Source organism: Corvus brachyrhynchos, unplaced genomic scaffold, assembly GCF_000691975.1.
Source record: "Corvus brachyrhynchos isolate BGI_N302 unplaced genomic scaffold, ASM69197v1 scaffold62, whole genome shotgun sequence".
NCBI classification, from domain to species: Eukaryota; Metazoa; Chordata; class Aves; order Passeriformes; family Corvidae; genus Corvus; species Corvus brachyrhynchos.
The window spans coordinates 4,601,373-4,617,516 of NW_008236629.1; the positions used below are offsets into that span (position 1 = coordinate 4,601,373).

At 39.1% G+C, this 16,144-nt stretch overlaps 2 protein-coding genes across 2 annotated transcripts in view; both read right to left on the reverse strand.

Annotated features, from left to right (window-relative positions):
- Window positions 1-1,223: 1,223 nt before the first annotated feature.
- Window positions 1,224-14,289, reverse strand: LOC103624963 (intestinal mucin-like protein). Its single transcript, XM_017726645.1, has 18 exons — window positions 13,673-14,289; window positions 12,331-12,505; window positions 11,532-11,779; window positions 10,188-10,371; window positions 9,861-10,065; window positions 9,045-9,223; window positions 8,344-8,413; window positions 7,925-8,025; window positions 7,730-7,761; window positions 7,382-7,556; window positions 6,679-6,783; window positions 6,040-6,080; window positions 5,301-5,423; window positions 4,748-4,846; window positions 3,950-4,078; window positions 3,235-3,274; window positions 2,826-2,955; window positions 1,224-1,718 (listed from the first exon to the last, which is right to left on the reverse strand). The coding sequence occupies exons 1-18, from the start codon at window positions 14,096-14,098 to the stop codon at window positions 1,463-1,465; spliced, it is 2,718 nt and encodes a 905-aa protein (XP_017582134.1). The 5' UTR covers window positions 14,099-14,289; the 3' UTR covers window positions 1,224-1,462.
- A 4-nt stretch (window positions 14,290-14,293) lies between these two features.
- LOC108444778 (histidine-rich glycoprotein-like) overlaps window positions 14,294-16,144 on the reverse strand; it is a 6,393-nt gene continuing 4,542 nt past the window's right edge. Inside the window, exons 5-6 of the mRNA XM_017726576.1 lie at window positions 15,836-16,018; window positions 14,294-14,772 (exon numbers count right to left, since the gene is read on the reverse strand). Coding sequence (XP_017582065.1) covers window positions 14,661-14,772; window positions 15,836-16,018 — 295 coding nt within the window. The 3' untranslated portion in view covers window positions 14,294-14,660. The remainder of the gene's footprint in view (window positions 14,773-15,835; window positions 16,019-16,144) is intronic.

The window sequence follows — 16,144 nt, forward strand, 5'->3', positions numbered from 1 at the left end:
AAATCTCAAGGACAGCTAAATTTCAACAGATTTTGAGGAAAGCCGTTTTTGCAAAAGGCTCAAGGAAACATGGTTCCAGTGTCAGCACAGAAATTGTTGGATAACAAAGAATCCACAGAGGAGAGTGACTTTGTAAGTGACCTGGGAGAAAACTCTCAGTCACATCTTACAATGAATATAGAGATAGAAATCCTTAGAAACCCATAATAAAGCAGAAACTGGGCTTCATTAGTTCTGCAGCTTGCTCTGTAAACTGACAAAACTTCCTTCTTGTTAGATCAGCTACCTCTCCAGCTCCAGAGAAATCTGCTCTCCAGTCATAGTATTGTAATGCTGAAAAAAATCGGGAGTTTCACTTTCTGAACATTCTTATCAGTCTTATAAAAAGGCAAAAATTTTATCTGCCTTTTAAGCTGCAGCACAATTGATAGGCTACTAGTAGCAAAAAATGGTGCCACCAATCCTTTAGGTAGCAAAGATGCCAGTATTGAGGTTGGCTATTGCCAATAAAGATTTCATTAATGGAGACAAAATAAAACCAAAAGCATTTTTTTTCACTACAACAGGTGTGGTTTGCCCTCACTGTACTCTAGGATGATTCAAGAGAAATGAACATCTTCCAGTTACCTGCTTCAGCTCCCCTTACAATAAGATAAACAGGCACTCCTTTAGATATGTCCTTTGTTGTGAGACAAATTAATATCAAAAACGGCTGTTGTTTTCCATTTTCTGCAGAGGAAGCCTAGGATTACTAGCTCAGTGATGGGCATCTGTTTTGCAAATGTTGGAATTTGGAGAGCTCTTACTACAGGAGTAATTATACATCCTGAAAGCACTGTGAGTGAACTTCACATGGCTGAGGAACTACAGTTTTAGTGAAAATACATAATTGCGAAGAACTGAGACAGTTCTAACATGCAGAGCCCTGCTAAAATAACATCTGTTGCTGAACTAGAAGTTTCTCCAAGTCATCTGAATCATTGCATGATGATTATTCATTTTTGGCTTTGTTCTGGCAGACATCATCATCTTCTCTCCCACCTTACAGACTGGGTCTTCTGAACAGCACAATCTTATCAGTTTTTAAGGAGCCAGGAGTAGATATCCCAAAAATTTAGGAAATCACTTGACTTCCTATAACTTGTAAAAGAACTTTTCTTCTCTCTTCAAACTCAAATTCATCAAGAGAGTACAAGAATAAGTACAAAAGCCATGCTTTTTGAAATGTGCTTTTAATCAGTCAGAGAAAATAAGCAGATTTGAAAAGGACCCAAGAGGCTGTGCACTTGGAAGAATACAAATTTGTGTTCTTATTTTGTGCACAAATAAATAGGGCACTGGTCAAATTATTCAGAGAACAAACAGGATACAGTTACTGGGAAAAGTAAAGTTCAAAAGTAGTCAAGGAAGTTAAGAATGGTTCATAGTCCTTTCAGTTAATGATGCCAGGGGCTTTTTGCCTTCATTTTGATGTTAAGCTGATGGCTCTCTTGATCCGGTTCAGAGTGCTCGCCTTGTCATTTTCTTCATTGTTCTGCAGCTCATTGAGTTTTGGGTTTCTGCATTCAGTGTCTTGACAGCTGCAGCTCTCCACGTAGATGTACTTATGTGACATTGAGTGCCCACCAGGGCATTTCAGTACCACGTGCTTCTCAGTGGTGCTTGTTTCTCTGCAGCAGGAGCAGCTGTGATCCATAGAATTGGCCTCAGCAGAATATCTGTTAACACCGAAAATGGCAACGTTACTCTGTGCCAGAAGCCAACAGGAGAGGGTGAAAGCAGGTACAGAACTCCTGTGAGAAGAGCCACAGCTGTGCCTAATGGAAGTGCTAAGCTCATCTGACAGAACAGTGATTAAAAAATGTATATCCCAATCAGGGCAGTGTTAAGAGGAAGGGGAAGCAGCAGCTCTTTCTGTTTCCATCTCACAGCAAAGTATTTTTTGCAGCTTTGTGCTCATCAGCTTCCTAAGCACCTTTCCTAAGCTGAAGAACCTGTCAGTATCAGGCCATAAACTGTGACAAGATCCATCTTTTTCTTGTATTTGTGTGTAGAAGCAACCACAGCAAGACCCTAAGATGATCAGGAATTTCAAACTACTAATAAACTCCCTAGATAATCAGAGTTCCATGTGATACTAAAGATCAGTTTTCATCCATGTAAGGTGCACTGTGGCAGACTCAGTGATAGGCAGTAAGTGACAGTTTCTTTGGTGAGCTAGAGTTGTGTTTTTCCAGTGTTTTAGTAGCTCACTACCAAGTGTCCTACTAACCACTTCCTTATAGCCACTTTTTTGTATATTCTCTCATTTCAGAGAAAAATGTACAATCAAAATACTAACACCATACATAAAGCATTCATTTTCTCATTTCTTTACTGTATAAAAATCATGTATGTTTGAATCTTCCTTTAAAAAGAAGTGTATGTGCATTTCATTTTAGATGTTAACTTTTGAGAAGCAGCTTTTCCACTTAAAATCTTGAAGTCTGGCTGCTCTCTGGGCTCATTCCCACTACAGGAAATAATCCATGTTCTTCTGTGATGATTCCTAGCCAAGGTGGTCTGACACAAAACCAGCTCTTAATGGATGAATAGGCCTTATCACAGCTGTCTGAATCCCTAGGCAATTTAATACACTTTTCTGCTTTGTATTAAGACAAATCAACCAGTCAGTCACAGATTCCATGACTTTATGTCCGTGATTTGGGGAGCAGATAGTTCCAGGTCTTCTACCATTCTGTAGTCTACCTATTTATTGTTCCTTTTATATAAACAAGCTCAGTGCCACCAGGACTTAAATCTCATTGTCTTGTGAGTTTACTTACAGCGAGAAGGTTCCACATGTTCCTTCACATTCCGACAACTCAACTCTGTCCACGGAGCGGCAGCCTTTGTAGATGATAAAGTCTTTTCTCTGCCGCACAGAGCACGGTGTTTGGCTGTCCACAGGGGCACCTACACAGAAAGAGCAGAAAATTCTTTCAGTGAAATAGCTCCAGAAGTCCCTCACACCTCAGAATTCCCTGGGCTTCCCTAGCGCACTGAAAGAATTGCCTTAAGTGGTCTTTCTGCTTCACTTGAAACTTCTCCAGAGTGATCAGACAGTGAAGGCTTGGAATGACAAATATAAATTAAAAAGTATCTATTTAAATACAAATATATCTGGAAAATGCGTTGATTTAAGAAGACAATTCATTCTCTGTATTGTTGATTCAGATACACTGGCATACTTACAGGTTTTGCAACAACCGTTAGGTAAGAGTGAAATAGTTCCCTGAAAGAGAAAAGAAACAGAAAAAAATTACATTATTTTATTTTTCTATGTTAAATAGGCATTAAGGTCAAAAACTGAGGAGAGCAGTTCCTCAGTGGCTGGAAATAACCAGTGAAAAGTGTAGCATTGATCTAAATAAGCAAAGAAAACAGTCTCTTCCTGACTTGAAATCTATCAGTTTACAAAGGATTGTGAAAATAAAAACAATTCTTTGAAGGAAGTCTACAGTTAACATCACGCAACTTTTCCTCAGAAACAATTCCAACAAATGCTTTCTGAGTCCTCTGTATTTGAATGGGGACTGTGCATGGTGTTACTGGTGGCCTACTGACTGAACAGCTTGTGTTTCTGTAACATTCAAGGAAACTGCTTCTTGCTGAGACAGGACCCCAAACAAAGCAGTTAGCAAAGATTCAGTATCTTGGTGCTGACCAGTATTTTGGCTACTGAGAGACAGCTATGACTTATAAGCCTTGAATTGTCACCCAGGTATCTTATTTTATACACTCTATAGGGCTGTGCATGGATGCATCTGGAACTTTCACCCTTAGGACTGAGAAAATATCATGACAGGTTATCAGAGCTAAATTTTACTTTTGTTGTTAGTTAGATGGCTGAACTAAACTGAAGTAATCTATGTATCAAGTAGAGAGTGAATTTTCCATTTTTACTTACAGGTTTGCAGCTCTCCTCATTGAATGCTGGACAGGTAATCTCAGATGTGGAAGCGATAAGCTGGTTGTGGACATCTACACAGCTATAAATGGTGCAGTTGTTGCGAGGATCATTTTTAAAGTCTCCAGGCTGCAAGTGAAATGCAAAGCATAGTAAGGAAAGCTGAAGGGAGCTCAGACAGAAATTTTCTTGCCCTCTGATAATGACTTTCATCTTGTTTCCCAGTCAATTATTTTTAGGTTAACAGCCACTTGAGATACAGATCATGACATGGATTGCAATATGCCATACATGGGGAAAATCTTCACTTTTACATGGGATTTTCCTTGAGAAAGAAAAATGTCTCTAAAGTACATAGCGTACTTTAACAAAATCATCCATGCCCATGGATTTTGCCTTCAAAAAGCTAGACTGTTTTACGATAATTAAGAACAACCCTAAATCTTCATCCTACAAGAGCAACAGAATTGTTTCATATGCAGGCTTTAATAGTGTTTTTCAGCATACAGAAATCAAATGACATAGAAAAGCCCAAGCTTCCAGACACTGGAAGAAAACCCCTTCCAATGGTATTGGATTTCTCATTCCAAGATGGGCCTTCCAGATAATTTTATTTCATTATACCTACCCTTTGACCTTCAGGTCAAAAAATTGTAGCTAGGTTTTGCTTTAGATGAGATTTTGATCTTTCAGGTGGAAACTTACACTAAAGCCTTGTCTCTGGCAAGGAGATGTTCCCTTTCTGAAAGAGGGAACTTTACAGATTTGGTGGAGACATAAGACATAGAGCATACTTACACTCAAGATGAGTTCAGAATTGTCTGCTGTGTGTATAATGCACTTGGTCTGCACACATTTTCCACAGCATTCACCTTTCACTGGTTTAAGTTCATAGCCCTAGAAATTAAAATTAGTTAAAAACAAGGCACGATGATAGATGAATTTTTGAGAAATAAATGAGAACATACTAATCCATTAATTGATTACACTTCAAAGTGCACTCTAGATTTGTGGCTTTCTATGTTCCAAACCAACAGAAGACAAGTAATAAAAGCAGGTTATAAATGGAATAAATTAATGCACTACAATAAATATGCATAATAATTAAATACCACTCCACAACATGGTCTACAGAAATTTCCCAGCTAATCCTGCCATTGTGAACTGAATGCTTTCAGTAACACAGTCAATCTCAGGCAGTAGATTGCTCAAAGAACAGTTGATATCCATGCTGGAGTTGGTCTCTGGGTTTCAACTCCCTGTCCTTTGCTTAATACCACTCATTGATCAAACAGATTTTCACATATATGGGTATTTTGGGGTCTTTTGTTTCTTTAAGCTTGCCACTTACTGGTTGACAGTATGTGTTGCAGGGGACATGTTCACAGGAGATGATATTCAGTTGAGTGCTGATGTTAACATCATTTGTGCAGAAGCAATTCTGACACTTGTCAACAAAGACTGAGGAGTTGGGCTACAAGTTTTAAGGAAAAGAATCACATATTAAGGAGATAGTATGTGTTTGACAGACATCTATTAATTTTTTAAAAATCTATAAATCTAGCAATGGAAAAGGAAAAAATCATAAAGACAACTGGATAGCTATTTGCCTAGCCATTTATGGAGACAACATTTTAAATACCGAATGTATGTCTTTACTGAAGTCCTGTATAGCAATGAGAAACTCTGATATTAAAAGAACAGGTACAATTACTAGACCCAAGAGAATTTATTAGAAATCTAGGTTTGGTTAGAATAATACTTACTTACATATCTTTTAATTTTTGAAAACAGGGTCTTAAAACTGCAGTAATGTGCTGACAGTAAATGTGGACTGACTTTTTTAAATGCCAGAACACTTAACCCAAATTCCTCTCTGATACTGACATACATGCAGCCCTTCAATTTCTTTCCTACACAGGAAACTTCAGAAAAGATTTAGGCTTTGTGAAATTGATAAACTCCTGACAGAAATTAGACAATTTCTAAAATACTGATTTTACTGGATAAACTTCTTCATAGCACTTCTGATCAAGTATACTAACTGGTCTTTAAAGCATTTTTAGAAGACTATTGATACAGAAACTTACCAAGAACTCAGCATTCCCGTGTACGCAAACCCCCTTGGGAACTGTTAATAAGCAAGGAATTAGATATTTAGACAGGAAAAAAGAATAAAAAATGTCTTTACCCCACTCTAACCAAACTAATTTCTTCCACAATGAATCACAATTCATATGATTACTCCCCAGTTCTGGTAGCAGACAGGACATGTATAAATTATAAAAATTAATGCTGCATGTGCAAAAAGGGACGAAGATTCGTCCCAGTATGTGCAGTCCAGTTCATAACCAAGAATGTCCACTTAACAGATACAAGTACTTCCTTGTTTCAGTTACCAAGAACTGTAAATCTGTCTTCTACTGGAGATGCTTCTAGGGACTTTTTGCTAGATTAAGCTGAGATCAGCATCCCAGTTAATTCTGTAGCTGTTCTTACGTGTAATTATAATCAGGAAAATTGAACTTGAGCCACCTGAGCTATATCCCATTTCCTAGCTGTCATAACTGTATCACTAATAACCAATTTTAATAGTAATGAATTTGTAGAATCTGACTGTGTTTAATACCTCTTTCCATAGGCTATTGCATACAGTCTTATTAAGTGTCATGCTAAATTATGTAATAAATATAAGGCTAATAATTGTAATGTATTTCCAAGGGACTTACCACATTGGTACACAGGACAGCACTGACCACTGGGAATATAAGAATGAACTTCAAATCCCAGTGAGCACTTGGGGGCTTTAGCTGTGCAGAAGCTTGTATTGCATTCTAAGAAAAAAAAAAAAAAAGAAAAAAAAATAAGCCAGAAAGTACACTAAATCACAGCTAGTAGAAATAAGCACCTATCAAAGCATTCAGGATGAACTTTCCATTGCTAGGAAACAGTCCAGATTCTCTTCAAAGAGACAAACTGCAGATAGGAAACACATTTTTTCTTTGTAAATCCAGGCACTGGATATGGGGTACTGTATTAATTTATTAATTTTTTTCTACTGTGCAATTATCCTGTGTTAATAAAGTATCACCATTATATGCATCTCTCCAGGATTTTAGGCAATTGCTGGAAAATAAAAATTGACAGAGAATTCAATAATCTATCTGCATTTTGCTTAAATAAAATGTGGCCCTGAACTCAGAACTATAGCTTGAGTTATGTTGAGTGCCATAACTGTAAATTCAGTTATACTGAATCATTGCAATATTAAAATGTATTTTCCCTAGCACTGGGACAATTGATTTTAAAAAGCATGAGGAAAGATACTATTTTGTGACTTCCTGCAGATCTCTGGTACTAAGGTAGTGCAGTCTCTTTTCCTTTCTATTTCCAAGAGGTATAGAAAGACTAGAAACAAAAGTATAAACTCACTGCAAGTGAAAAGAGGGCAGCAGGGGTCTTTAGGATTGACTTCCTGGATCTCATAGAAGCCTTCTCCATCACAAGTGACCTTCTTTTGGTCACATTCATGAGGCTCACATACAATGCCATGTTCACCTTCCAGGCAAATACAGTCCTGACAGTCCATTGTAAACCTTTCTCCAAACTGTCATTGAAAAACAATAAAATGAGTGATTGCATGGTAACCAATTAAAAGGAACAGGAGTAAAATCAGGAGCACAAAGTTGGGAGATGACAAAACAAGATCACACCGTGGAGACCACTCTCCTCTCCCCACCCAAGCTTCTACTTGAAATACAAAAGCATACAGCATCATACCTCTCTCGGTATCATATCCACTCCAACACAGCCTGGGAAAATACCAAAAAAATTTCCATTACCAGTCACATAACAGGAGGCATCTCTACTATACATCGTATGAGCACTGCATACAGTCAAATCTAGGTTGCATAAACAAGAAGGAAACAACGAAGAGGAAACAAACATGCATCCAAGGGAAGCAGTAAAACTCACCACAGGTTTTCACGCAGACATCCACACCGGAGTCATACAGCATGGTTCCATTAGGACAGAAACAGCCTTCTGCTTGTTTAGTTGATGTGTCATTCTGTCCTCTGTGAGACAAAATGTTCAGAGGAACACCATTAACCTCATAGGCACATACAGCAGGATTATGCTAAATAACCTTTCACTGAAAATACAGTGGCAAGTGATCTGCTCATTCGTGATTGGGGATTGTCGGTGTTTGTGTTTGATAAAGCCAAACACCAGAAACAGTTCAGGCACACAGATTTAAGATCAACAGAACAGTGCTAATAAATTTGACAGTCAGTTTAAGACATGAGAGGAGGTTGATTTTGCTCATTCACCTGAGCATTAGATATGACTGAACAGTTGTACAAGCTATAACTAACTGTGAAGGAATTTTTTACCTTGATTTGCAGGTCATCTCTTTAATAGGACCACATGCTCTGTACTCTTTACCTGGGGGACATTCATGAGCTGAAATGGAAAAACAAAAAGGAGGAACAGCTCAGTGACAATATCATATAAAAGCCCCATGGCCTTATGCTAAGAACTTAAACACTGGTTGCTCCTTTTCCTATGTATCTATGGCAATCTTGAGAAGCAAAGAGAAAAAAATCCCAGATATCTGACTCATGTCTCTAACTGGAATAATTTTGTGCAATTTAGCCATATAGTACTGTAGTTTACACTGAGGTGATAAAGCCAAGAGTCTACATCTTGATTACAATTTTTTCCCATTATTTCAGTCTCTTTTGCACAAAGTTCTCAAAGGGGAATGTGTTCCTACCCTTTGTGCTCTTACTACAGATGAAAACTAATGCACCAAATAGAGAGTGATCTGCTGATGCCTGCAAAGCACAGAACTGCCTACTTACAAAAAAGTATGTACTGATACAGATGTTTCTGGCACAGTCAATACATGTATATTTTTGCAGGTCCATTTAACATTTCCATGGTTAAAAATGTTACCTGCAAAATTACTTAAGGAAACCAGCTGGTGTGATTTGTTGGTGTCTTCATTACTCTGAAAGCAGTATGACATTATTGCTGAAACAGTTCCACGTGATCTTCCTTAACATTTCAAGAAGAATGGCCAGATACTTACAGCATACACCGTTGGTGTGCTTTCTCCAGTCAATGCATGCACCTTGATCAGCACAGGTGGCAGCATAGATCTGCAGACTTGAGCATTCCAGGTCTAGGTTGGGAAGTACACAGCTATCAAAAACACACGCTGCATAGTACTTGTCAGGCTGGACAAGTGCATGGCATGGCTCGAACACACTAGAAACAGAAATATTTATCATTATTAGTTACTGAATGATCCATACATTTTTCAATGTGCTTAACACGTTATGATGTGGCAACAGTGGATGTGGGAGATTAAGAACACGTGGATGTGGACTATTGATGAGAGATTTGTGCTAAGAGCACTTATCCAGATTGTAATCTTTCAACATATCTTAAAGTATTCTTCCTTCACCTACAAAACACTTAGACATTAACATTTTGAGTCCAGGAGCTGTATATTATTGGGTGCAACCATGTGTTACCCCTTTAAAGAGATTTTGATTTTTTTTCTTTTTCAGTTCTGACATGGTGTTCTAAAAAATAAGATCTCTGTTTTCAGTTGGACTCTGTTTTCTGCTAAGTAAACGTGGGAAAAGGCAAGAACATGAAACAGGGGAGAGCAGAGAGTGTAGAAGAACGTGGGAACATAAACAAAGGTTAATGTGGCAACCAGAGGGTTGAAAGAAACTGTCAGCAAAAAATAAAAACCAGGAAAAGTAAAAGAGTGGAAGCAACCATAGAGATACAAGAAAAGGAGCAATAGTTAGAAAAACTTTTCACTGATGAATTAATCCTAAAATTTCCATTTAAATCAAAGACCAAAGGCTTGCAAAACCAAGAGGAATGTTACCTTCCCAAAAGAAGTTCGCAGATGGAAGATTCTTTGCAAGGCTGTGTTGGTGTTGTGCTAGGTGGACCTGTAGGAACTAGGCCTGGAGAGCACTGTGGTTTTGAAGGATCAACAACTTGCCAATGATCTGCCATGATTTCACAGTTTTCTGCAATGTTTCCATCTGGCAACATGCAGTCATCTGCGGTGTTGTTATTGCAAGTACCTAAGGGTGGTAAGGTGAGAAAGAATTCACTCACAGATTTGCTAGGAAATTCCATTAATCTTTGCAGCAGGGCTGTCATCGTGGTTTTCTGAGAGTCCAAAAATTAGAAGAGTAAGCCTTACCACACTGTCCCTGGGTGTTGTTGCCAAACAGACTGTAGGGCATTCTGATAGAAAAGGACAAGCCGTTGTAAGTCACATTCATTTTCAGCTCAGGAATTTCCACAACACGATTTATGCCTGACTCATAGATGCTCACACCAAACTTCTTGTAAGGCAAAGCCACAAGCTGGTTGTTTACTGTCACCTAATAAATAAAGAAAAATAGAAAAGAGGCATATGTTTAGTTTGTCTTTTCAAAACAGTTGACTGTTCCTTTGCTTTGCAGAGAGAATGCAAAGGTAAATAATATCCTTTTAATTTGTAACAAGTGTTCCTGTGTTTCCTTTGTTACTGGAAAGTCAAACTTTTCTTCTCTGAGCCACAGAAAACCTATCAACCTCGGACAAATGAGGCTAAAAATTCAAGGTTTAAACCAGATAAATCCTAACATTCAGCAGACTTATTAGAGTGACTATGGCATCAAGGACTCCTCATGAAAGTGGAATATAAAATTCTCTTAAATTCTTATGGTATAACGTTTTAGGCACAAAGGGAACATTTTCTTGGCATAAAGAGAACATGCTTGTAGGAAAATTAAATAAAAGAAATAAGACTGAAACTGTATTATTTACTTAAATACAGTAGCCATGATATACCTGTGAAACTAACACTACTGCTTATACTCAGCAATGGGAGATTTCTTTGCTTTAGAGAAAAAAAAGAGATCTAAATGTTGTAAATTTTCAACAATATGTTGCAACCTAACTTGTAATATTCTCACACAGTAATGTACAAAAATAAACCAAACAAACAGCACAAAGCTATAAAAAGCCCCAAACACTTCTCACCAATTTTGAAGCCCAAAACCTGTGACATCACATTTATTAATGGAATACACATATAAGTGTCTTATTCTGAAAAATTAACAAGGCCACACAAGTCAAAGCTACTAATGGTACTTTTAAAAAATGCTTCAGGCCAGCACTTTATTGTTATGTCTACCTTACATTATCTCCTCCCATTCCACATTGTTCTCCTTTGTTACATTAATGTTAATTATAAATTAACTTATTTTATATCCTTGCCTCTTAGCAATTTGTCCACATTTGTGTATTTAGGAGAGATCTACAAAGATTTGAGATTAAAAAGACAAGAAGTCGTAGAATTTTTCCCCCATATTCAGAGTCAAAAAATGCTTTGCAGTAGTCCTTTGAAGTCCTTCGAAGCAGTCCAATTTTATAATCTAAACTGTTACTGGATCTAAAAGACAGATTAATTTTTTCCCCAAACTTTGTGAATATAATTATCCTGTTGATGCAGTATTAATATCTGAATCAAGAAATCAATGGTAACATTCTCTAGTACCTCTACTTGTAGAGTATTTGGTTGTGCTGTTCTCAGCCTCACTTCCTGAGTCTCGTGTCTCACGATGAGTGTTCGAGGACAGGACACTACATCCCGTGCATCACAATAGTAGTTATCAATGTAGACACCAAAGTTGTCAACTTTCTTATTGATCTCTTCCACAAGGACATATGTACAATTCCCTTGAAAGCTGTAGTATAATCCATCAAAAGTCATGTAATGGGGATCTCCCCAGCCAGTGCAGTAGCCTAAAAAAACATACAGCTAAGTTAGGCTCTTATGGCAACATATCAAATCATACCAGACTACAAGCAAAATCTGTAGGTATGGGAAACATCTCACTGAACTTTGGGCATTTTAATTTTAACGAAGTGCATATGTCAATGCATGAGCTCATTAGCTAGAAGTCATCAATAAAAACCACTTCCACTTTCAATGCACAGTTCATCTGACATTAATGGCAGACAGCTGAGAATAAGATTAACTGTACCATAGATATATCTTTACCAATCATCTGAACAAAGAATATATACAGGCTTCTAGCCTATAGATGTCTCCATCTGGACATTTAAATCCTACTTTGGGAGACCAATTTACTCTATTAACACATCAGTTATGTAGAGATAATGGCAACTTAACCAAATCCCTCAATTAGCTAAAAAGAATCAGCAAACTAACCAACACTAGAAGACTGGGTCACAGTCTTCTGCATGATACTTGTTCCCTGATAAATATTATTGGTCTTGACAGTAGTATTGTTCCCTCAGGAGATTAAATATTCAACAAAATATATACTTACAATCACACTCCCAGTGCCAACAGCACCCATCCTCATCAATGACTGGCACAGGAGAAAGTCCATTGGCGCATGTGGGTTTTGGAGGTGGATTGCAGATTACTGGAATCACCTGGACAACGTTGTCTTCTACACATATTGCCTTAATGCATTCACAGAGCCACCATGAGTCACCTTCCTGTGTTTGAAAAGAGAGGAGAAGGGAGGAGACAGAGACAAACCTTAGGAAGCAATGAGACTAACAACAGTTATGCCTGAATATCTTCTGCCAGTTTTTAAAATGCCGTATGTTTATTGACAATTCTTTCCCCACCAGAAATCTGAAAATAGGATGGAAGTGCATCAGTCAGCACTATCTGGATCTGCAAGATGAGCTAGGAAAACTGACAGCTGCTAAGTGAAAAGCATTGCTTACAAAAGTCGAGCCAGTAAACTGATATGGGAATCACCTTTTCTATTTTCAGCTGTCTAAAACTGAGATGTCTGATCTAATCTCATCACCTAGACACCCTCTCTAATCAACAGTGAAAGATGCTGATCAATATGAATGGCCAATATATGATCAATTCCCTTCCATGAATGCCCTAGAACAGATTAACAGCTAAAGCTACAGTGAACACCAACTGTTCAGGGAGAAATGTCCAAGGTGATTACGTGTATGCATTGTGATTGTATGCATTTTTTTATATCTTCTACCAGTTTTTCAGCCATGAATGATTTTTATTCCTGCAGACCTACTGAGCAAGTTGGTAGGCATCTGAGCTGTGAGGAGGCTTTAGAAATGTACAGAACACTAACTTGTCTGTGTCAGAGGTGGAGGGTTCAAAAAAAAAAAAAGAACTCTGAGTCAAATTTCACAAGCATTTAAATGCAGTGATCTGTTTCACAGTCCTCTCCTGAAACCAGACTGTGAACAAGCATGACTCATTCCAAACTCAGACAAATGCAGCCCTGTGGATTTTTGTTGGGCTGCAGTGTAAACACACAAACTTTTACCCACTCTGGACTTATTCAAAAGCAGAAATAGAAAAGACAGCTTAGTACCACTTAGGTCTTGGTTTCCTCTTCATCAGAGCTATACTACAATAAAGACAAAAACTGAATTGTGATCTAGCTCCTTGCAGAAAGCTCTTTAAAAGCTATCCTTGAAGAGCTAATAGCAGTATATAAGCTATCAACCCAAATATCATTGGAAGTCCTGCTGATACCCAAGAAAACTAAAGAAATAGAACAGACTGATACTTCCTTTCCTTTCCACATTAATGCCTACTCTGTATCTTACTAACATTGAAGTTATGTGTCTAGTCTCCATCCAAAGCAGAATGAAAGCACAAAATCTACTCACCTCATAAGATTCATTAGGGAAAATAGTACAAGTTTTTTTAGGAGTGGTTGGTATTAGACCTGTAGTTGAACTTGAGCCATTAACTGGAGGAGTTGCACTGTGTGTAGAACTTCCTGTAGTGGTGACTGCAGTTGATGTTGCAGTAGGCCCAGATGTAGTAGTTGAGCCAGGGGGAAGGGGTTTGAAGGTGGTGGAGGTGGTGGTTGCATTGATTGTGATAAAACTGCTAGAGGTGGTTCCTGAAGTGGTGGTAAAGCTTTCTGTTTGAGTAGTACCAGAGGTGGTGGTGAACACAGGGCTGGTTGATACAGATGGCAGAGATACAGTAGAGCTGGCCGTAGACTCTAGAGAGGATGGTCCTGAAGTCGTGGTGCTAGTGACAGCAGGTGACGTTGTTGGAGTAGTAACAGTTGCAGAGGTTGTCATTGGGGTACTTATTTCTGTTCCTACTGTGGTGGTGTGGGGAGTGGACACTGAGGGTGTGGGGCCTGAAGTGGTGGTCTTGGTGGTCGATCCTGGGTTGGTTGGGGTTGTTGATACTGATGATGGTGTGACAGGAGTGCTGCCTGGTCCTGAGGTTGTGGTGGGATGTAATCCTGTTGGAGGGCTTGGGGACCTGGTGGTAGTGGTCTCATGGACAGGTGTTTCTGTTACTGGTGTGGTGCGAGTGGATCTTGAGGGTGTGGGGCCTGAAGTGGTGGTCTTGGTGGTCGACCCTGTTCCAGGGAATGGGGTTGTTGATACTGATGATGGTGTGACAGGAGTGCTGCCTGGTCCTGAGGTTGTGGTGGTATGTAATCCTGTTGGAGGGCTTGGGAACCTGGTGGTAGTGGTCTCATGGACAGGTGTTTCTGTTACTGGTGTGGTGCTGGTGGATCTTGAGGGTGTGGGGCCTGAAGTGGTGGTCTTGGTGGTCGATCCTGTTTCAGTGACTTCAGAGGTGGTAGCTGTCACTGGGCTTGTTGACACTGGTGATGTTGACTGTTGACTAGTGGTGCTTGCAGTAAACACTGTACTTATTTCTGTCGTTCTTGTTGTTGGCAGTGGGGTAGCTGAAGGAGTAACTGGAGTGCCTGTCTCTGATTCTGGTGTTGTACCCTCTTTAAGACAGGGAGAAAACAGAGTATTTTAAGCAGGGAAATTGCATTTCCTTCCTAATGTCATCTCATTTTCTACTAAGCATAAGTAGTTCAACAAGCCTAAGCATAGGGTCTTTAGATAGAAATAAAACAGAAATTGTTTTATTAACAGTTTTTGCATCACTGAGGGATTATTAACAAAATTTCCTACATCTTGCATAGGAGACGTTGATATAAACACTTAGTCAACAATTAGTGTCAGAGGGAACACCTTCTGCAATGTTAAAACTTTATACTGCAGAGAAGAGTTCAGCAGTCCTAGATCCAGGGGAATCCACTGAGTAGATCAGTGAACTCTGGTTAATTATGTATTGCTGTGATACTATATTCTATGGAAAGACCATTATTCCCTGTGCTGCTTCATGTGGCATGTTCATACCATCCTTGATTATGCTCAGAGTCATTTGATTCTACAGAAACTGAGCAGTTGCTGGAGTAGTATGTGTTCCATTTCTAATGCCCAAGCCTTTAAGACTACTCACCCACAAGCTATTTTGGGATGCTATGAACCCCAAATTCACTTTTCTGCTTTTTCACATGGCCAGTTTTCATTATGGTTGCTAATGGAGACTCCTTTAAAATAGTTTTTTTATTAGGATGTTAAAAAGTGCTCATGATTCTCACAGGCCAGCCTCAGAGCCATCTGTTTGTGCTTTTATAGCATGGTATAAGTGACACATGGTAGAGAGAGAAGCACTGTGTACATAATAGGAGTGAGTAACAATACTAGAGGAATTAAGATGCACTGGTTCTGCCCACACAGCCCACAAGGACAGTCCTTCAACGAAAACTTTCACATTTGGGTGAGGACAGGCAAACTCCTTCATGTACTTCATGTACTTTAACAGAGGCAGGTGAACTGGGACAGTAGGGGATATGACATTGCTGCTGAAAGCTGCTGGGATATTTTTGAAATATAATCAAAACTACATTAGTGCAGAGTATAGAAACTAAAATACATGTTAAGCTGCCAATAAACCCTGCTTTCTAAAATGAACAAAGGACATGAAACCCTGGGACTTACTTATTGGTTCTGTGGGTGGAACTTCTGGGGGTCTGGTGATAATACTTCCATGAGTTGAGATGGTTGTTGGTGATCCAGTAACAGTGGTCGTTGTGCTCGTAGGGCTGGTGGTGGTGGTGCGAGTCTCCGGTGGCGAGGGAGTGGTTGTCGATTTTGGTGTGCTCAGTGTGGATGGAGGTGTGCCTGTTGGAAAGAGCAGGGACAGAGAAAACAGACAAATGCACAAAGGCATGAGTGTGACCCAATAGGAACTGGACAGAAGCTGCACATGAGGCAGCTGCCACCGACATACACAGGGCCGCCCCCCCT